Source organism: Pungitius pungitius, chromosome 9 (genome assembly GCF_949316345.1).
Source record: "Pungitius pungitius chromosome 9, fPunPun2.1, whole genome shotgun sequence".
NCBI lineage: Eukaryota > Metazoa > Chordata > Actinopteri > Perciformes > Gasterosteidae > Pungitius > Pungitius pungitius.
The window spans coordinates 1,119,379-1,142,254 of NC_084908.1; the positions used below are offsets into that span (position 1 = coordinate 1,119,379).

The 22,876-nt window shown below is 41.9% G+C and overlaps 1 protein-coding gene across 3 annotated transcripts; it reads right to left on the reverse strand.

The window, feature by feature from the left end:
* Positions 1-9,724: 9,724 nt before the first annotated feature.
* caly (calcyon neuron-specific vesicular protein) lies at positions 9,725-21,062 on the reverse strand. Of its 3 annotated transcripts, none has more exons than XM_037472736.2 (5): positions 20,949-21,062; positions 14,593-14,758; positions 13,904-14,020; positions 13,448-13,561; positions 9,725-11,689 (listed from the first exon to the last, which is right to left on the reverse strand). In XM_037472736.2, the coding sequence occupies exons 2-5, from the start codon at positions 14,719-14,721 to the stop codon at positions 11,444-11,446; spliced, it is 606 nt and encodes a 201-aa protein (XP_037328633.2). In that variant the 5' UTR covers positions 14,722-14,758; positions 20,949-21,062; the 3' UTR covers positions 9,725-11,443. The 3 variants fall into 3 exon arrangements, with proteins under 3 accessions (XP_037328633.2, XP_037328635.2, XP_037328632.2); XM_037472738.2 differs by lacking the exon at positions 20,949-21,062 and adding an exon at positions 16,905-17,138; XM_037472735.2 differs by lacking the exon at positions 20,949-21,062 and adding an exon at positions 16,911-17,135.
* Between the last annotated feature and the right edge of the window lie 1,814 nt (positions 21,063-22,876).

A 22,876-nucleotide genomic window follows, 5' to 3' on the forward strand; every position in this document is an offset into this window, starting at 1 on the left:
ACAAGGATCAGGATTAGGCTCAGAATCATGATCAGGATGGAGAACTGATAAATAACAAACACTTTTGTTCTAGTAAAAGACAAACTAAAAAGGGACCAGCGATGGTGAACCGGTATCAATACTACTGAAGCAAGTTAAATGTAAAGCCAGAGCTGTGGGCAGGAGGGAGCAGCTCAGGTGAGGAGGCGAGAGGACAGGTGAGTGTCCCCGAACCTGAGATGACAAAACAGCTCATGAGAAGTGACACATAGCAGAATACTGAATGAATTATTCTCAGGCAAATGTGAGGTTTGTGAAGAAAGTTAAATTCAGTCTTCCCTTGTTGTCTCCTGATTCTTATTTATTGTACAGCACTGAGATGACAGCACAGCAGTAACACAATTCAGAGAATAAATGGACGTTTTGGAGGGTGTCCTCCTGGATCTCCGGCTTCGACGCCTTTTTTCGGGAAGACCAGACGCTGGACGGGATCCCTGGAACATCTCAAAGATTAGAAACTGGTTGGGGGTTGTGAGGTGACTTTCTGGCCGCGCCCCTGTTTACTGGTCTGGACCTGGCACATTTGTCACATATATCGTGAAGCAAAGACAATTTGAATTGATTAATATGGAAGATTATACTGATTATACCTATATCAGCTTTTGTCATGCATGGTTGGTTTACGCAGCCCGTTTGTAATGTGTTTTTAGAGTGAACACATAGTGAGCTCTATGCGGGACAAGGGATGTGATAGTCACTGGATTTTAAAGACATTATGAATTAAATATATTACATTTTTATTATGAGCATTACAAAGCAACCAGGAAGTTATTTTAAACTCAGCGTACCCTTTAAGAACATTATCATGGACCTTCAAAAGGGGCAATAAGGAAAGCAAACACACAGTTTTGAACAGTGTTCTGGTTGCATGAAGTACAATAAGTAATTCTATATGATCATTGTGTTCCTTTAACTAAATGATGGAATCCCAAATACGCTGTGTCAACAATGACTCTAACAGAGAGAGATAGACAAAGAAACCCAGAGGGATAGAAGTAAAGAAACAGACCAACTCATCCCAAAACTGTGAGACATTCCATTACTCGTGTTTTTCATGTTGATGTTTTAGCACAGATCGCACAAAGCAAAAATAAACAAACAGTGACACTGTGAATCATCGTGAGTTCTGGTGTCTCTAGTGGAATCAAAGCTGACCTTCCTGATCCACATTTGGGATTTGATTCTCTCTCCTCAAGGTGCCGTGTGTCAAACGTGTTTATTTCTTCCGGGATTTATTCTCCACATCAGCTGAGGAGGACCCTCAGACTGGTTTAGCTCCATAGGGGAGTCGGTATGGATCCTCTCAATTCACACACGGGCATCAGCACACATGTCGAAAAAAGTGAAATAAGGATCACAGCATAAAAGTAGTGAAATCAACTAGGGCTTTATTAGAAATGCAATTATATGACTTTACTTGACCTGCAATTCTATTATAACGGTATGAAACGGTTGTTGATTCCAGCCTGAGAATCTATGAGAATTGAGGTTGGATTCAAAAGCATCAACAGGTGTGTGGTGGAACAGTGCAGGGAGATAGCAGGAAGGCTGAAGTGTGGAGGATCCTCAGTTCAAACCTGCTCTCTCAGAAGGAGGGTTTGGTTGAAGTCAGGGCTTCAAACTGTAAACTTTGAAACAGTTTTGAGGTTTAGTAAACAATCCCAAGGTCTAATATGAGAAACGGACACAATGAGGCATGTGCTTGAATAGCACAAGGGAACAGCTGAAGGGCTGCAGGCCTCAACCTGGTGTTTGAGGTTGAGGGTTCAAGTCCCTTCATGCAGACATCACTTCTGCTTTGAAAGAGTTTTGAGGTTTGAGTATCAGTCTCAAGGTTAAATAGGAGAAACAAAGGGTTGGTTAGTGTGTGGTGAAGTAGCACAGTGGAAGAGCTGCTGCCACAAGCCTGCACTGCATTTGAAGGTTGTGTGTTCAAGCCCAGACTTGGGTTTGAGCCTTTGGCTTTACTTCAGGTTTGAGAAGCAGTCTCAAGGTTAAATACAACAAACAAAGAATTGGGTAGTGTGTGGTGAAGTAGCACAGTGGAAGAGCTGCTGCCACAAGCCTGCACTGCATTTGAAGGTTGTGTGTTCAAGCCCAGACTTGGGTTTGAGCCTTTGGCTTTACTTCAGGTTTGAGTAGCAATCTCAAGGTTAAATACAACAAACAAAGGGTTGGTTAGTGTGTGGTGAAGTAGCACAGTGGAAGAGCTGCTGACATAATCCCCTGCACTGCACTTGAAGGCTGTGGGTTCAAGCCCAGATGAGGAAACAGCATTTAAAAAGATTTTTGAGGTTTAACTCACATGCTCAAGGTTAAATAGGAGAATCAAAGTTGCCAAAATGTGACCAGGACTGGTAGTGTAGGGGTGCAAGCTAGAGCCCAGAAGCCTCTGTGCGCACCGCCAGTGGGTTCAAATCCCACTCGTGCCACGTCTTGAGCACACTGCCGCGGAGGTAGTAGTGGGGGCATTGTCCCCACGGTTGTTTCAGAGAAGTGAACCCTAGGGGTTATGCAGAAACACAAGGCGCGTTCACTTGAGTTATGATGGCATTGTCAAGAATGATGAAGAATCTTTTGCTAATGAATTGAATTTGATGTTAATTGCTTTGCTTTAGCCTTTTAGCACTTATTAGCCATGCTACGTAGCCTATAGGGTTCCACCTTTTTGACGGGAGAGAAGGCCGGATGAGTCAGTAAAGATGAGCAGATGTGTCTCATTCAGTGGTCACACTGACATGAAACTTATTACAGCCTCTGAGGGCATTTTTCAAGACAATCACATGTTTGTCTACTTCAGGGCATCCTGTGGACAACCTTAAACTGACAGTCTGGCACAGGGTGTAGATTTGTTTACCCTTGTTAGTGCATCCACCCTCCAATTCTCTGTTACATTCAAATTCAACTCACTTGTGCCTTTACCAATGCAGGAAGGATGAATAGCATGGTTGATCCTCCAAGATGCACCAATCCGTCTCTGGGGCAATATCCCATTAGGATTTTTTATAAATGTCAGTTACCCAAAACTAAAAAAGTACAGAAATTTGGGGCATTTGGCATTAGTGACAGGGACGTGTAGGTTGCTCCATCTAAGATCATTCCAGTCATGTCATGGGAAAAAAATATTGTGAAAAAAGTCAAAATATGTAGGGTCAAAAAATGTCACAGACAAGATTTTTTTTAAATAATAGGTAAAAAAATATATGTACGGTCAATATATATATAATATAATATATATATATATATTAGGGCCGGGACTCGATTAAAAATATTAATCTAATTAATTAGAGGCTTTGTAATTAATTAATCAAAATAAATCTCATTTTAATTGCATAAATATTTGACCTGAGAACAGTGAGAAGTCATTTTTCACACATGGATTTTTATTTTTGTTCAACCAATTCCAGCAGACAAGTGTAGAAATAGCATATTTAGAAATATAGTACTTTCAGAAATTCAGGTAGCCTATAGGTAAGTAGACCTTCTGTAAACTGTTTTTTTAAGTAGACCAAGTACATTCAGAACATTGGTTATTTTTTCAGACGTGGACTTAGTTACCCTGGTCCTTAAACCCCAGTGGGGGGTTTAAGGACCAGGGGTTTTTGGTTGAAAAGACGTTGAAAAATGGTTTATGGTTTAAGTGAAAGTTGTTTCAACGCCTATTCGTAGACGTTGAAAATACGTCTATATTTAGACCGCATATCAACGTGATTTTTAATACGGTAAAATGTCGTCCTCTACTTTGTGCTATAGCATTATTTTATAGGTGCAAAACGAAATGACGTCCACATTTGTGCGTTTACCACCGATATTAAAAATCACGTTGAAAACTGGTCTAAACATAGACGTCTTTTTAACGTCTACGAATAGACGTCACTTGGATCCAGATCGTGTACCTGATATCAGCTCCGTCTCCCTCATCGTCACTCAATGATTCAGAATGCGCAGAACACCCCTCAGTTGGAGATGCCTCTAGTCAACATGCTCGTTCAATTCAATTAATTTTATTTTGTTCAACCCAAAATGAAAAATAAGCCTGAGGGAGCATTACAGTCTGTAAACCTTCCAGCTTCCTGTCCCAAAACCATCACATCGGCACACGCAAAACTCCCTTCAACTGGACAAAACCTAAGGGAGAACAGCGGAGGAGTAGCTGTGTACAGAGAGAACAACTTAAAGATGTACAATACGTTCGATTCCTACGACAGAAATTATTCAAATATTCAGAGTAGTACGCCAGGTGTAAGGCAGGACAACTGCAGGGACAAACTCCATCAGATGTAACCTCCACCCACAGAAACCTGTGAGGAGGGAAGAACAAAGACTTGTAATTTGGGTTTATAATGACAGTAATAAAAAGTTTAAACGCAGGAGGTTTGAGAACCCTTATTTATAGATTGTTTACTTATGACATTATAAACAATTCATCTGCAAATTATGGCATTTCCAGGTATATTACACAGTACCATACTTTACAATGTTGCTGTAAGCATGCAGTAACTTACAATGTGTTGGCTTGTTTACAGGCCACAACTTGTTGAATTCAGCTGCGATCTGTGTTTAGGCCGCGTTGCTTTAAAAACGTGTATTTTCTACATGACATGGGAACGGCAATAATATGATATGGGTAAAGCAACAACCTAACGCATAAGCAACACCAAACACACGGAAAATACTCTATGATGTTTACTTTTGGTCCAGTTCATGTTGAACGCTAAGCATGCTCCGAGCTAGCATGCTCCAAGCTAGCATGCTAACTAGCAAACTATCTGCGCTAACGCTAACTAGCTTACCAGAATAACAGTCTTTCCCGTATCGAGTGGGCAGCACAAGTAAAATAACTGGTTATAGTTCCAGGTGCTTCATTCAAACACTCACGTACTTACAGAGTATTGGGGCCGGTATCAGCCCGTTCACGTCGCTCTGCTCCCGGACACACTTCACCTCGCGCTGCCCCGGGTGGAAGCTCTGCAAGCGTCTAAGAACGTGCGCATGCGCGTTACAGATGTGATCAGAGTTACGTGCTCTTAAATGCGTTGAAATCACGTCTTTGCGTAGACCAAATTTCGCCGACCAGTTCATTCATCATTATGATAATCTTAATGATGTTATCGTCTCTCTTTCAACCTTACGTTACAACATGACACATAATCAATAAATTTACCCGTTTCTAGCACGTTGAAATGAGGTCTTAGACGTTCAGACCTATTTCAACCCGATTTCAACCATATTTCAACGTTGAAATAACGTCTTGTGCTCACTGGTACCAGTCATCTGGTGCAGTGTGGGTTGGGTGTGGGTCCTTGTACGTCCATGCTAGCTGCTAATTGTTTAGCGTTGAGGTGATACTTGAGGCTCGATGTGAATTCCTTGTTGCACAGCTTGCACACAACCACGCTCTTATCGACGCTTCCATCCGTGTGTTTATTATAATAAGATTTCCCATTCACGGGGCCACCCGACACGGTCTCGCCAGCTTCTTCGTTCATGTTCACTGTGGTTTGTTGTTGTCTGAAGTCATGGACGCTAGTTGGTGCTCCGGTATAATCGGTCCCCCCGAAACTCATCCAGTGAGAAACGTTCCGCGGTGCAAAAAATAAGTGTAAAAATGCGTAAAAAATGTTTAATGTGTTATATTTTGTGTAATTAGTTAATCTTAATTCACATTGTAATTAATTAATCTTAATTAACGCGCTACAGTCCCGGCCCTAAAAAATACCTTTATGAAATAAAACCAAACATTTAAAGACACAGTGATGCATTTGTCACTATGATCTGAGCTGTTGTAAACCAAAAAGATCTATAATAGAAATGAGTTGTATTCACATTTGTTGTTGTTTTGATTGTTAACCTCCAACCACTTAGGGGAGTGGAGCTAAGTTTCAAAGCTAAGTTTTATTTTTATTCCTAATTTTATCTTATCTCCTCTAACTTACTAACCCATAGCTTTAGTTTTTAGCGTACTAACCCATAGCTTATATTTTATTGTACTTTTATTTTATTCTATTTTTATCTCATTTGCACTATGTTGTCTTTATTGTACTGTCTTCATGCACCTTCCGCCAAGACAATTTCCATGTATGTACAACATACAATGGCAATAAACGTTTCCTGATTCCTGATTCCTGATCCTGAAGGTCCATATCATCAGCAGGATGACCTGCCCCAGGTGTTGGTGTTTTGGAGGCAAATGTTTTGCATGGCGTGGGTTTTAAAAAAAACAAAATTGTAGAACGTGCCTTGGGAAAAAGACAATCCAACATTTTCCACAATACAATGTGAGAAGTTCCTTCAAAACTCGTGTTTTGTCACACATGATTTAGGATTTTAAGACAGACTTAAGGACCAAAAGTCTTACGACCAAGCTGAGATTCCTTCAACAATTCTGTTTCCTCTGGAGAGCTTGATTCAAGAGGAAATATTTTCCCCCACAGGCTTGTGATAAGAAAACTGTTAAAGCAGTGCCCATTTAATGGGAAATTTAGAAAACAAAAGTGAAAACGTAACGTGCCTAACAAGTTAAGCACTTGAACAAAAACCTCTTGTCACTCAAAACATGTAGGAACATTTGATTGATAAACAAATGGACTGTATGATGAACCCCCTTTGGTCCTGTGAAACATACATTTTCCGCAGATAACCATTAATCACACTGTGACCTTCCTCTCAACCAGGCCCATCTAAAGCTCATTCATCCCTATTTGCCATGCGGGTCGATAATTGCCAAAGCAAAACACAGATTAAACCCAATTTGGAGGGTTCCAACTTGAAGCTTAGCAGAGACAGCCGGGCTCAGGCTGAACTGGAGTTCACTACTTGGTCCCTTTCTGCCTGTCTGATCCTGCTACGGGAGGGCACCGCAAGCCTAAATCAAACCAGTCTGTTCTCTGTGTGCGTGTGTGTGTGTGTGTGTGTGTGTGTGTGTGTGTGTGTGTGTGTGTGTGCAGAGAGAGCATGCAACAGCTAACTTCTCCCTGCGTTACCGTCCCTAATAGAAACCAACTTCCAGTGTTCAAATTCCAATTGTCTAATTAACCTATTAGCTTTAAGATTAAGTGCAGGATGTCGTAAAAAGGATTTGTTCTGTGAGTAATGACAATATTTCGGCTCCTTAATGGCCAGAACAAAGCAAACCAAAGCTAAGCTAAGCAAAGCCGTTGGTTTTTCTTCCTCACGGCATGTCTGGGCTGCAGATTTGGGCCTTTACCTCGCCGGGTCGGTCGGATAATTGTTTACTGGTGAGGTTTTTGTTGCATGAGGGCAACATTACGGCAGGATAACAGACTAATGACTAATTTCATGGCCATTGAGTCATTTAAAAAAAAAACATCACGAGGATCAACTTTTGAGAGCAAGTGTGACTAATCTGACAGCAGGTACTGAAGGTATATTCAACAGGTATATTCAACAGGGTTTAATGATAAATTAAGAAAGACGGACAACATCGGCTTTTTAGTGACTTAAATGGCCTTTTCGAAAACATAATCCTCTTAAATTCTGCTCATCAAACTGATTCAAAATAAGGAGAGAAAGACGACATTCCTCTCTGCAACCATGGGAGATGACCTCTAGGTGGCAGCGTACCTCATGAAACCTCCACCACTGTAGCAACAACATCACTTCAATTAAGAAACCTCCTCAATTGTTCTCCCTTTTTATTTGCTCCGCAGGACAACGGACCTGGATGACAGTGGGTCCGAAAACACGATAAGTTATGATCAGCTGCCCCGGCTCTCGCTCTTGCCCTTTAAACAGCAGCTTGATAGGATCTGTGAGGCGCGCTGGGCATGTATAGTGTTACTCTCATCAAAGGGGACTGAATGGGGGTGAATGGAGGATGATGTGTGCACTGCCTCTGCTTAGTGGAGGCATTTCCAGCTGGCGCCAGGGCAGAGGAAACCCACTGAGACACACAACAACACACACAGACACAGGGGTCAGCGTGGATTCACCCTCCTCTGCCTCCTCCTCCTCCTCCACCACCACCACCTCCAGGCCTCTTGGCCTCCACCGCCTCCTCTTCTACTGAAACCCTTACCCCCCGCCTCCTCTTCCCAGGCCTGGCCCCCTCTCTTCTGCCATTTCTCTCTTGTTCATCTTTTCTTCTGCTTTTCCTTCCATCTTTCTGCTGTCTGCTTTTTGCTTCTTTTCTTTCTCTCTTGCTATTCATCAAACTTAATTACATTCTGTTACACTGAAAAACCCACTAAAGCGCCTACTTGGGGAATTATTGGACCCCCACTGCATTTCATGGCTTCACACTCCCGCCGGTTGAAGCAGAGACGATTAATTGTGATTAATCATTGACCTTGTTTATAGTTTAGAGCTGAGCGGATCGGGCTTCATCTTTGAAGGCGTGATGCCTTGTCTATTCTGGCGATTGAACGTTACACAGCACAGGTCTTGCCCGGAAAGGCAGCGGGATTGTTATTAACATGGACCATGTCGGTCACACATGCAGACGAATGTGGACGAATGAGGTAATACTCGTGCTGAATGGGGGCAGTGCAGAGTGGGGTCACCCACACGCTGCTGTTAAAATATAATTGCTGCACATTAGTGTCATTGCAAACAAAATGCGTGTATTCTTTATCCTTGTTGTTTGCCGCCATGGTGAATGGGGAAAAAAAAATGATTGCGTGTGTCCTTTCAAAAGCATGCAAATTAAACTACCACAATGTATATTGCTTCTGCCAACACATTATTTATAAAGTCACACTCACTCCAACATCTAACAATGTGTCTCCTCACCTGTTTCAACACTGCATTCATGATGTGTCATGACAAACTTCAGCAACTTTCAGAGCTCTCCTATTTCTAGGTTGTAAGTAAATTGATAAAAAGCAAAAAAGTACTTTTAACGGCATTCCACATTCAGGTAAAAATGCTAATCCATTTTTAGCAGGGAATTATACAAGAAGGCTGATGCCACTGTCATATCTGTGCAGTCAATAATTGTAAATATTCTGGCACAAGATGTTGATTATCTCACTCTAAGCCAGAAGGGGAATAAGCATATTTTAAAAAAAACACGGTAGTGAATAGGACCAGAAATGATGTTCTGAGCGGCTTAATGACACTTCTCAGGAGGACGAGGGCACTCCGAGCGGTCAGGACAAATTAAAAACCCAACCTGCTATTTTACTGTACAGATCTGTTGATGCAATAAAGCAGGAAAACGAGGCTTGGCGGCCTTTATGTGACTACTTGGCTGATTTTACGTGATTTTCCCCCCAGCCCTGAATCCAGACTTTTTTTGGCACAACATGCTATGCTTTGACCAGGCATGGGATCTGTAAATGCCCTAATAAATATTTTTTCAACACTTTATTTCAGTTCCATGCCCTGGGCCAATACCGCCTAAGTGTGTCGCCCAGTAACATTGGGGGGAAAACCATATAGGCTAAGCAGTGTGTAATGTATATTTAATTAACAAGCTAAGCATGGGCTCACACACACACACACTTGGAAGCATGTGTGCAACCCAAAGACACTTGGAAAAATACCTTACTTAACACACATATCATTTCAATGGCACGCACACACACAAGAATCAATCCACACACCCGTGGGTTTGCGCGATGGTGTGAAAATATGTGAGTGTAAATGAGATACAGACAGGCTCACAGCAGTGAATATGTTCTACAGTGAGTCTCAAAAGGTAAAATGTACAAAGCACAACACAAACTTTAGTTGAGATTTATTTGAATTGCCAGTAACAACGCAGACGTTTTTTACTTATCGCCCTTCCGCTGACTCCACTCTAAATAAAAAGTTTAGTTAGTTGCTGTTGGCTGAAAAACACAAAACACAACAAGAGAACTCAACAATTCAGTCATTTCAGTTCTGTCGGTTACATCAGAGCAGATGGGTCTGAAGCAAATGTTGGGCACCTGAAGCTGGGCTGTGATCGCACACACTCACACGAGTTGTGATACGAAAACGTCACCATTTGAGAAAGTGACAAAGAAGAAAGTTAGGTAGAATTGTGAGTTATTTCTTTTGATGCATGAATGGATGATGATGCGCCCCATAATTATTCCCCCCAAAAAGTGGATATACATAAGATTGGAGAAGAATTCTTGATCTTAACAAAGCAAGATCTACAAACACAATATTTCGTACATTTGTTACTGAAATAAATAGAAAAGTGTGAAGACAACAGAAGCTTGTAGGTGATACATCATGAGCACTGATCTACTGCATGTTCTACTTCATACATTCATATACAACGAGTCAAACCTGTGGCTAAACTTACATGTTCATTTACACTGGCATTACAAAATACTCACAGTAAAAGACATCAAAAACAAAACCTAGAAACAGCATTATTGAAATTTTAGATATTTATTTTGTAGTAATAAGTTAAAAGCTCGCCAGTTGTATTCACAATTACAGTAAGTTGCTCACATCCTCACATGAACAGATGTACAGTGGCATCAAAATATTTTCAGCCCAATTTTACATGTTGCTAACCTAATTGCATTATTAGTTTATATTAAAATGGAGATAATTTCATTTATTTCGCACACATTAATCCACAATGACAAAGAGCTTGTTCTTTTTCAGTATATTTTTAATACTTTGATCCTTTCCAAAGCCTCTTTAACTAACAAAACTGCAATTTTCCTCCTCCAGATTGTCACATGCACAATCTCATTTGCAGGCCAATAAGGAAAAAGGTCAATTACAGTTCTTTCTCTTAAAGTGTGAGGATGTTTGCTGACGACTTCATACATTCTCCCAAGAAACTAACAGAATAGGCAGCAAGATAAAGAGCCGGAGGGATGAGGAGAAACTCGCTGTGATCTCATTAAAAACGTGTTATCTTCACTTTGCAGCTCGAGTTGTCGCTTTGTTTCTCTTCCCACACCTCCAACTCTCGTGGACAGGTCCAAAAATCATACAGAGTATGCACACACAAATACGCACAACCACACACACACACACGCACGGACAAGCACACAACCGCAAACATGCATACAATACATATGCTTTCATGTGCATGTGAGCATTTACAGTGTGTACACACACTGAATGCAGATGGTGGCGATTACTCACGCCTCAGTAACACTGTAAAAGTCAGGCACATTCCTCAACACTTTAATGACATTCCTGCTTCAAACCACAACATCTCACCACACGCACACACACACACACAAAGTTGGGTATTAGACTAATATAAAAATTGACGGAATTTAATTGGATTGAAGTAGAGTAAACATGAGGTTTACAGAGCGGATTTAAATTTTCAGTAGTTATACAGACACCTTTATGGTTTTGGAGCACCAGTATAAATTATTGATTGGATGGACTACGAGGGAAAGTGAACTCTATTCCTGAACAAATACAATCATAAATGCATCTACTCTGCCCTTTCACAGGAGCGTTTCTGTCGGACCCGTCACTCCTCTCTCTCGAGCGCTCCTTTCAGTTGCTCACTACTTTGTTTGGCCGCTTCGGCCTCTTTCAGAGCACTGATGACTGGTAACCATGGCGACGGCAGCTCGGGCCCAGTCCTCTTGACCTGGTTGAGGTGGCTGAGGGCGGCGTACAGCCCGGCGTTGGCCCCGCCGCGGACGCCCGGGTCCGGACCCTCCTGCTGCTCTGTGTAGTACATCTCCAGAGCTGCTGGGGTGCAGTGCTTCTCCTGTTAGAGGAGAAACAAAAACTAGTGTGTTTCAAGGAGATAAACTGCTAGGATGTTCTCATAAGTCCGTACCAGCAGGTCAAGAAAGACAACATGTTTGTACCTGAGATATATCACTTAGTGGTTACTACAGAATGAATGATTAACACATTTGAGTAGATTTCAATCTAACAAAAAGCATGTTTATAAAACCCATGCATTGATTCAAGAACAATGTTGCTGAAGCATTTCCAGCTTTCACAACTCATGTCTTCAGCGCTTCAGTTTTTTTTTGTGTTGAGTAAAGTTGTGCAATATACTGAATAATTATCACCGAACCATTGCCTGGTCATCACCATGCAAGTTGGTTCCAGATACAGTGTGTGGCACAGGCACAATCTCTTTAACTAATGGAAATGAAACCGTGAAGTTAGGATTTAGTACTGAGTACTAGTGCACGAGTGTTATGCAACACTTTACATAAGGTGGAAAACAATTTGTAATTGAACCAATGGACACAACGTCTGGAATTGGAAATACGGTGGAAAATAACAAAGTAATGATTTTGGTTAAGTACCTTTTGTAAAATTTGATTAGGAGTTAATGTAAAAAAGGCCATTCATGAATGGTTTGCTAGTAGTTAGTTCCTAAATTGCTCCCTGGTAACTACACAAAATGTTGTGTTCCTTGTTGTAAAGGGCTACTGAATAAGATCTAAGGGTTTGTTTATTCATAGAGGTCTCCACAGGAGGTCATGGATGACGAAGAAGAAAGGTAGGTGGAAATAACCAGATGACCAGTGGAAACCTAATGTTGAATTTGAAACAGTCCTATTTCTGGGTTTACAGTGTTAATACACCACGGTTGCAAGCTCAATTTAGGACCAGCCTTCACTTGGAAAAACCAAGATGTGCAACGTCTCTACACTCAAATTGACTTGTTGTTGGTGAGTGTGTTAAATCAAACCAACTGAGCTTCCTTCCTGATAATGTTATAATATGAAAAGAGCCCACTAAGTTGTGTTGACCTCACTACGAGGATCCACTAGCGGACCTTCCATCTCAGTGAGGAGTGGAACCTCTGAGAAGCACAGCAGTGGTTTTGCCTCCCCTCCATCCTCACTCCTCTTTTAATGCCTCCACAACGCGTTGGCAAGAAAAAAATGCTGAAAGCAACTGTAACCGGCAAAAACTTCAAAAGCCTTGCCGGAAGGTCCTCTCCCTCCCCCTTTCCCCCCCTTACTGTTAAGCCTTTAATCACAGTTTAGTCACGCTCGGCCCTAATTAAAGACCCCGCCGATTCACAAGCCGGCGCACCAATCTCTGCCTGAGCAAAAAGCGAGCTCTCTAGCTCCCTCCTCTCTCTCTCTCTCTCTCTCTCTCTCTCATTTCTCATGTGAGAGCAGCTCTTTAACTAACATGCATGGCAGCCCCGGCTCGCTGCACGTTGCCTTCAAGGTTGTCGCAGTGAGCTGTGTAGGTGGCCTCCGAGTGGGCGACGCACAAACTACTTCGGCCTGGAAACGGAATAAGAAGTGCGTGATATCGAAGGCCGTCACATGAGTTGGTTCTGCTGCACTGAAGGAAGATGAATCATGTGAATCCCCGTTTACTCATCTATATGCCGTGTGTCTGCAGATACAAACTTTATTACATTTATTTCATTTTTCTGCAAGGATAGTGAAAATAAAGTAAGAATTGAATTGCTAAGCAGCATTTCAATGCCTGTGCATGGGAGTTCATCATGTGTGTGTGTGTGTGTGTTGCTCATGCTTCGTACCTTAAGAATGAAACCCCCTGGACAGGTGAGTTGGTCGTACCACATGGCTTTGTACATGAGCAGGAGGAGCAGGCTGGTCAGGAAAGCCAAAGTGATGAGGATCAGACCTGTGATCTGCGCAACAACACACATTAACACTCACACACGCGTACAACAGCGACAAGTGCCTTCAATACATGAAAATAATGAAATGATGTGAGTTGACTCTACAGACGCTCTGGCTATCCAACAGTGCCCTTTAAACTCTGCCCCAATCCCATTGATTACTCAGATTACTGATTACTCAGACACCATGTGGGATTGACGAAGAAAAATCTACAGCATCAAAGGACACATTTTCAGTTAACATATTTTTAGCTACATGATGGCACCAGTAGTTCATCGCGTTTTGGATTCACAGTTGATTCTTGTGTCTGGAACATAAGGCGATTTACAGACGTGGAGTTGTTGGTGTACCTTGGCTTTGTCTGAAACGTCACTGTAGAAGTTGATATTCAGCTTCTTGATGTTGGGCGCGTACAGCTTGTTCTTCTTCTGCTGCAGCTGATATTGTGTCAACGTCTTCACAATGACCTGAAGCAGACACAATGTCCTGTTGCTGTGACTCTTTTTGAAACCCTGTCATTTGTTTCACATTATCCTGGATGGATTTTGTGGTCCTCGGGGGTTCAGCACAGGTTGTGACCCACTGAAAGCAACATTTTCCATCTTCCAAAAATACACAACTATAATTTGTAAAAGCAACCCTGTTTAATCAATGCCTTAAAAATGTTTATGTTAAATGTTTCAGCAGCATCTCACCAGTCTGTGGAACACCAAGTGCTTCATCAACAAAAAATATGATTTCTAGAGCTTTCCTCTGGGATTATGGATTTGAAAGGTGCCTGCATAAGTGGGCAGATGCCTGGGTTTTACTTGTGATGGGAGGTAACAGGAGGTTAAAACAGCCCTCTTAGGTGAATGGTAAGTTTGTCCAGAGGTTCTCCTCAGCGCTCCTCAATGTGTTATTTCTTTAGTGTGCTAAGGTTTGTTGTGGTCTGCCTGCTACTTTTGAATCACCGTATTTTAGAGAAAGACCAACATGAGCAGGTAGGCACAACAACTCAAAAACTCACACACACACACACACACACACACACACTTACCTTGTCTGCAAACTGCCGCCGGAGCTGGCTGACCTCCAGGGGGGTGATGAGGGGGATGTTATCGAAGCCGTCGTCCGCTGGCGGCTGCTTCTCCAGTTTGTCGGACAGATTGCTGCCCAGCTTCACCATGGCTACGCAGGGGGCCTAAAAAATTGCGTGGACAGACCTGGAGAGCAGGGACAGACAGCTCCAACTGACTCAAACTGTGTGCTATGACAATGGCACTGTGGTGAGGGAGAACAGAACAGGGCCGCATACACGACAAGGACAAAAGCAATATAGTCCTCAGAAAGAGTAACCTAGAATAACTAAAGAATGTCTGATATCGCGAGAAATAAGATTGATAGGCAACGCCGACCTGTTGGTGCATGTGTTGGATGTTTACACGTCAACGTCACGTCAAGATTTTTGTTCAATATTTGGATTTTCTACAAAACTCATGGTATTCCCCATCAGCCTCAGTACTTTGAGTTTAGTTTTAATTAGCACATATTAATATTATATTCCCTTTTTGAAATTCCTTTTGTATGTTCCTTATTATTTTATGTACTGTGGTTCTTCATTAAATTCCATGTATCAACAAGCACACATGGCGAATGGATCGGATTCTGATTCTGCACAGATGACTGACACGCTGGACTAACGTGGTGATTTTGGTAAACATTTTACCTGCTAAACACAGGCAGGGTTGCAGACAAAAGTCACAGACATGCAGATAACCTCATGTGAAACTACAAAGGGTATGGTTTAAATTTACATGATAATTGATGTATTATGTGAGTGGAATGATCTGTGGCATAATTAAGTGAAATCAGGTTTCTGTGTTTGCATCCTCACATTGATGCTTTCCTCTTGTTTGCGCATTCAACATTTTCAAGTGTTTCATATCAACGGAGTATAAATAACATTAAATATCAGCCCCATCTCTTCCTTCTAACCCTTATCTTTAATATTCAGAATCAACGTGGAAATCCAACAACACTCTGCTCTAATAATGATTCCATTTTCTCTCCTCGATCAAATAATCATCCAAATGTGGAGGCAAGAGGTGAGGATCGGCTTTTCTCATTCACACAGTGCAACACAACACCTCTCCTCAGCCAAAGGCCCCACAGGCCACAGTGACGCCAGTGACTCACAGCGATGATACACTCTGCAGGAAAGAGCTGCAGTTTTTAACACCGGAGGAGACACCCCCGATGCAGAGGGAAAGTGGTGTGATGAAGGAGTTACAGGACTGTTAACAAAGGCTACCGGGCACAGCCATGATCGGATAAAGGAGGTAATATACGGCATGTTGTCGTTACACCTTGAAACCTTAAACAAAATTCAATTCTTTTCATTTGAGATTTTGAACTGGTTACAGGAGACCAAGCATACAAACAGTGAATGGGGCAAACAAGGAAAATCCTCTAAATTAGGAAAACATAACAACATGTAGAATGTAGTTGTTTTTCTTTCTTAAAATATTATTTCTAAGCAGTTAAAGAGCGGCATTTGTCAATGGAGGAAAAGAGAGATCTCAAGTGATACTCAAGACATACTTGTCCTCGGTGAGTGGGTGGTTAAAAGTGGTCTTCTGTGCTCACGACAATCTGTTCCTACCCCACAGTTGGAGGCAAGTGAGGCTTCGATGAGTCATCCCGTGTCTGTCGTTAACCACTGAGCCAAGAGTTCGGCTGGATCTTTTAAATGCACATTTTACCCTTAATTAACAAATACATTATCCGTCATTGTAGTTTAATTTGTCGCCAAACAATCGTGCATATATTTATACATTTGACAGGACACAGCTTTCCGAAGGTATGGACGGGCTGTGTCATGAACAGGTAACAGTGGGCTGGTTATGGCCGGAGTTCTTCAGGGTTCACTGGCCTGGTCTGAAGTCTCTGCAGAGACGTGTGAGCAGGATACAGCAGGGCGCGAGGGAGACAAGGCTGATACAACTCATTTTCTATACTAGTTTATTATCTCAAATGTCACACTCGTACCGTGTCCACGTAACCGACAAGCGATCAATGCGTGGCGGACTTCATTTAATGTCCCACAAGCCCAGAGGACAATCAATAAGCTAAATGCGTATTGGACCGCAGCCGTTTGCATAAGGAGAGGCGATCGAGGCCCTCACAACCCCCGACTAAAGACGCGACGCTCGTGTCGCTCATGCACCAAAAGCCGATGAAAAACCACGCACCGCCGGGACTCTGCGGGGCGGGGGGGGGGGGGGGGAAACGAGGCTCCTTTTACCCGCAGACCGGCGCGTGAAAAACGTCGGCGCACCGGGACACATTCGAGTAGAGAAGAGAACGCACACTCACTGTGGGTTTGCCGTGCTCGCTGGTCGCCTGCGGTCGGACGGGACCGGACCTCTCACTGACGCCGCTGACGGGGACGCGGTGTGCACGCCGGTTGCCGTGGTGACGCGTGGTTTCACGGCGGCACTGCGCGCGCGACTCGGCGCTGTTTTCTGGGTGGATGCGCGCCGCGCCGCGGCTCACACGGTTTGTGGCTGATCGGGAAATTGCATTTCTGTCCGTGAGAGGTTGTGACATCTGGGTTTGTGTGAGTGTCCGTTGGACACGAGGGAAGACTTTATAATAATTCTATAGTGACATAGTTTCCTTAAATGTCCTCTCAGCGCTCCTTTAAGTTAGATACCCCAGATTCATGACAGCAGCATGTGGGTCTGTTCACTTCAGTGATGAAGCTGTACAGGGATGCTGGTTTTAAGTTCAGTTTTGAGGTAGGCATATTATACTATAAACATCATTTTTAATACAGGACGATTATTTTATAGCTTTAGTCGCTGGGGACATGTAAGGAACCCGTATTTAGCATTTATGATTAGCATTATACACATGTAATAAAAGTCTATAACACAGAATAAGAAATAGGCATATATAGATGAATAGTAGATACTGGTTGCGTTAAATTAACACACCAATTTAACTTGTGATGTGTATAATAGCTTCATTCATGATCTGTTTATAGAAAACAAACACCAGCAACTTTATTCTGCTTCTGCTTACAGCCACAAGTATATTGCATGCTTGCATAACACTGCTAAATATGATGACTAAAGTGCTGCCTTAGCTACTTTACAAATTTTGAATTTACATAGAAAATTCACAAATATCATTAACTTGTAGAACAGACATTTTAAATTTCCAATAGTCTAAATGAAACATTTTTTTCTGCTGATTGTAAAAATATTCTATAACTCCCTCCATTCTGCATAATAAGCATGCTTACTGTTGATTCTTCACTTTGCCAGTGAACACTAAATTTGTATTTTCGGGCATCACCTCTTAAACTTAAGCATCATATCTGAATAGTTCTTTTAATTTAAACTCCTTCTTAAAGTGCTCTACAAAACACACGTCTTCAGATCAAAGGCCAGCAGGCAAGGCGCAGCTCATTTTCCTTTGACCTACCGACAGATATCCCATGACCCAGGTGACCCGAGGAGTCTTCAAAGCAACTTTAAGTATTTAGTGATTTCTGTTTTTTTTTTAATCAAAGGTTTCTTGTTGCAAGAAGGAGTATATTACAATGGTGATGCAGTTCCTATCTCAGGTCAAGGTGAGAAGGCAGTGACACACATGTCGTAGAGACGCGATGTCATTTTGGAGTATTTCTTCATGGGTGTGTTTATATTGTGTGAGACAGGCCTGTGCTGAGAAAGAGAGGGAGAGGAGCGTGATGGGTGTGAAGAATGAGTGGGAAGAAGGAGCCGGGCTCGTCTGCAGACTTAGATCAACCTTTTCATGGAAAGAGGACCCATGCTGTTTTCCTCTTTGGCCGAGGCCGACTGTATGAATTCATTATGCCTTTAGGGGAGCACTCGTCCAAAAATCAGCACTGAAACCCCCCAGGCCCCCCCTGCCAAGCCATCAATTGGGCCTACATTTATTATTTTGACCTTTCCTTTGCGGGGGGAGTGACATCAAAGTGGATCCTCGACTAGTTCCTCTGTAAAGAGACGGAGGTGTCATCCTCACAGCGTGAGAGGCAGACTGCCGGCCTGCGCGGGTTTTGTTGTCAATGAAGAAGAGAGACGGAGTCTGGGTCAACGTAATTAAAATGAGAATCAATTTGGTTTGCGGTGTGTGAAAGGAAAACTGGGTGAAACCAGGCGTGTTGATGTTTGGGCTCGGACATTCAGAGGATTTGATATTTTCCCAAATTCATATTTGTTCCATACACACAGCATTAAAATCAAATTCGTCTAGAATCTACAACAAAGTTATTAATGATGGGACAAAACAATAACAAAGAGGTCTAAAAGTTATCCATAAAAGTTACATTTCATGCTCCTGTAGACACCCAAGAGGACCAAAATATGGCAAAGTCCTTTTTTACATTTTAAAAATCTAAAGAAAAGCAAAATGTAAATGAGAGAAATCAATTTAGATGAATCACTCTAATTGATCTTATACCATCACTAATAGAAACAGACACTTATATATATATATATATATATACACTATATCCCAAGTAAACACATTTGAACTAACTGCTGATTGGAAGCTTATGTGAAATAGTATTTGAGGAAGTGTGGTGATGATGTGAAGAAGAACAGGCCGTTATAGTGCCACGAACAAAGAACGTATAGTGCTTCCTGGAGTTGCCTATAAAGTGACATAAAGTGTGTGAAGACCTCAATATTTACTTCCATCCAGAAGTGACAACGCATTTATTTTAACTCTGACTAACACAAATACACATTTTGTAATGTTTTAGTTCAGTTTGATGATGTTTAAATATGCTGTTTTCTTCAAAAGGTTTTGTGGAAAGTCAAGTTTACTTGCTTTATTTAAATAGTCAATAGTTTAGTTTATAGTTCTGGATCACTTCTATAAAAACCATTAAAAATAAGTACTTATATTTAATATAAATATATATAAGTATAAATATTTATTTATTTATATTTAACTGTAGCTTAAAGAGATCGGCATCAGGACGAGCATGTACCGGCTGCCCAGCTCTTCTCTGCCAGCTGACCTTCAAACATCTCAAAGCTCAAAAATATAATGAAAAATAGTAATTATGCTTATTTCAAAAATTCTAATTATTTTGCATTAATTAGTTTGATTGTTTTTTGTAAACCTAATCCTCTTTTTCACATTTTGAAATAACTATATTTCCGCTGACTTATTTAAATTGTAACCTGAACCGGGCACTGAGTACAAATGTACTGTACTGAGTACGTTGTTTAGGTTTGTCTAAATTACATTAAACCTGATAGGAAGATTAAAATACAAAATGTTAAGTACTCAAACATAAAAGGGATAAGTTGAAAGTATGAGATGAGTGTAAAAATAATTTATTGTGTTTATACAACAGAAATGCGGTGTCATTTGTCAAAGCATGCAGTTTTTCTATTTAAATGAATGTAAATCACTTAACCAACAGGGCCATCTAGTGTCTGACAGGCTACAGGAACCACTTCACCAACAGATGGCCACAACCCAACAATGACCAGTAACATGAGACTTTGTTTTCTAAACAATATATTTGAATCATTTAATTTAATTACAGCCTCTCGATGCGTACACTAATGCAGTGGTTCCCAAACCACTCAATCCATAAAGGAACATTGAAGGCACCCCTTCCTGCCCGAAATCTATATCTATAATCTCCACCTGTCCTTCAAGAATGATTTTTGCTCTGCTATTCTCACAATGCAAGCATCCCACAGTTCTCATTTTCTACAAATGACGCCATGCCCAGGAGCTGAAGGGGCTGGCCGAGAGGCATATAGAAAGTAGGGGATGTTCACCACAAGTGAAATACCACATCCACTTTGTCAGGGCATGGGGAAGAAGCAGCAGGCAAAGAGAAATTCAAACGCTCTACTCAGGGGTCTAAATTGTGACAACGTCCAGTTAGAGAAAATCTCTAGAAGCAAAAGTCCGGAAGATCATAATGATCACCGTGCTGGGGATATCGTTGGAAACATAACTAGCCATATCTGCAATATTGTCACCTGTTGGTTGTTTGCTCTATAGCTAGACTTTTGCAGTTTTAGCCAACCTACCTATTTTCTGGCAGCTAACTAGTCTTCTCAATAGCAGCAAAGCTACAAAGCTGTACGCTACAGTGCCTTGCATGAGTTATCATAGCCCTTGGACTTTTTAAAGTATGAAGGAGGTTTAGGTTTTAAAAACATCTCAAGCTTTGAAAATACACCATGAACTCCATCATCAACAATGGAAAGAAAATGCCAGAAGGTCATCCACCCAAACCGACAAGGAGAAGCACCCGAGAGCCTGCAGGAGCTGCATAGCTCCACAGCTGAGGTGTGAGAATCTGTTCACAGGACAACCTAACCATTAGCCGTGTGCTTGACGTACCTGGCCTTAGTGGAAGTGTGGCAAGAAGAAAGCCGCTGTTGAAAGTGAACCCTAATACATTCCGTTTAGAGGTTGCCACAAGCGATGTGGGAGACATAGCTGCCACGTGGAAGAAGGTGCTCTGGTCAGATAAGACCATAAAGGAACTGTGGTGGCGGGCGTGGTCTCCGCTCGGCTGCAGGGGGGGGAGGCGGCTCGGGGAACGGCGCCAGGTGAGAACTATCACAATCAGACAGAGGCTGACTGGTGTGCTTGTGCTTAAAACCCCAGTAGGAGAACCATCAGGAGCGAGCGACGCCTCAGTGGGAGACAACTGGCAGATGATAAATAATAAAAACTGTCATCTCGTGATTCATTGTGCGGACCTTGTTATTCCCGGAACCCTTCCCAACCCAGAACTTTTTGGCCTCAATGCAAAACGCTGTGTGTTGTGGAAACCCAACACTGGCCATCGCCCCCTGAGCACACTGTCACACCGCAGCATCATGCTGTTGGGATGCTTCTCTTCAGCTTCAGGTAGATTGATGGAACGATGGATGCATCCAACAATAGGGCAATGTTTGAAGAAAATATGATTCAGTGCAAATGCGACTTATGGCTGGGGCGGAGGTTCATCTTCCAGCATGTGACCTTAAACGTGTAGCCAGAGCTCCAATGGAATGGTTTAGATCAAATCATCGATGCTTCCATCTCAAATATCAATTTTTAATTCCTCTGGAAACGTCTTCTTCAAACAACTGTGTTTATTTAAATTTATCAGCAAATATAAATTGGACAAGATTTAATTTGGACACGTCATAGTAACTTTCGAAACTACCTTCGCCCATCACTGGAGAACTCAATGAAACTAAATGGGACCTCATTTAAGGCAAGTGGAAGTACCTGACACTACTACTGTGTGTTTCTAACACAGCTTTTTATAAGCACTTCAGAAATAAACAATAATGTCATTGCTATTATAAAATATACACCATTTTAATTGCACTTTTAACTGTCACAGCAGGGAAAGCACAGGTGTACATGAATAAAGGCTGCATTCCATTTGGCCTTTTCAGCTGGCAGAAATGTGCACGCTAACTCACTGTCATGTAGTCATCCACACGTTTCATCAGTAAGTTTGTTTTCACAAACAAGTAGATTTGTTGTTCTGCCTCATCGGAGGGTAGAGCTCAGACGTGCAAAGGGAATATTATTGCATCATGTGTTGATGTTGAAAGGTGTTTATTAACACTTGGAATTCACATGTGGTTTAAGGTGTTATCAGACATTATTAAAAAGTGTGAAAATGTCCCTCTGGTAAACAACACAGCCACCTCATCAAGCATGACATTGTTTTTTTGTGTTGAGACAAATCCTCTGAGGTACTGATGAGGCAATTTGTTTCTGGAAGATTAATGCAAAGCCCAAATAATTTTGCACAATTTTTCACATTTTGGTATACCTCGTCATTTGATTAATTTGCACAGAAAAGAACGCCGTGGCCTTCCTGTGCACTATTTCTCCTCTTGTGGAAGTACCACAAACGTCGGAACATAACATCGTCAATGGCTCCTCACGCCTGAATTTGACCAACTCTTCCAGGAACTGCGTGTGGATGACTGCTGCTTCGAGTGCTACTTCAGGCTGACCAGTAGGCAGCTTGTTGACCTGATGGATCGATCAATGCCTCCCGGTCGGACACCAGCTACAGGCGCAACGCCTGTGTTCCTGTCTCCAGCGAGTGGCAGTTTCAGAAAATGTATAGGGCTGTCAATAGATTTTAAAAAATTGACTTAATCGCACATTTTGTAATTCATTAATCTTGATTGATGGCGATTAAGGAATATTGTTGTTGTTACAATGTTGTTTTTAATGAATGTTTGTTTTTCTTTTGAAGACTAAATCTTTAAGTCACTTTGGAAAGCGTCTATTTTAGAATTTAAGTAGAA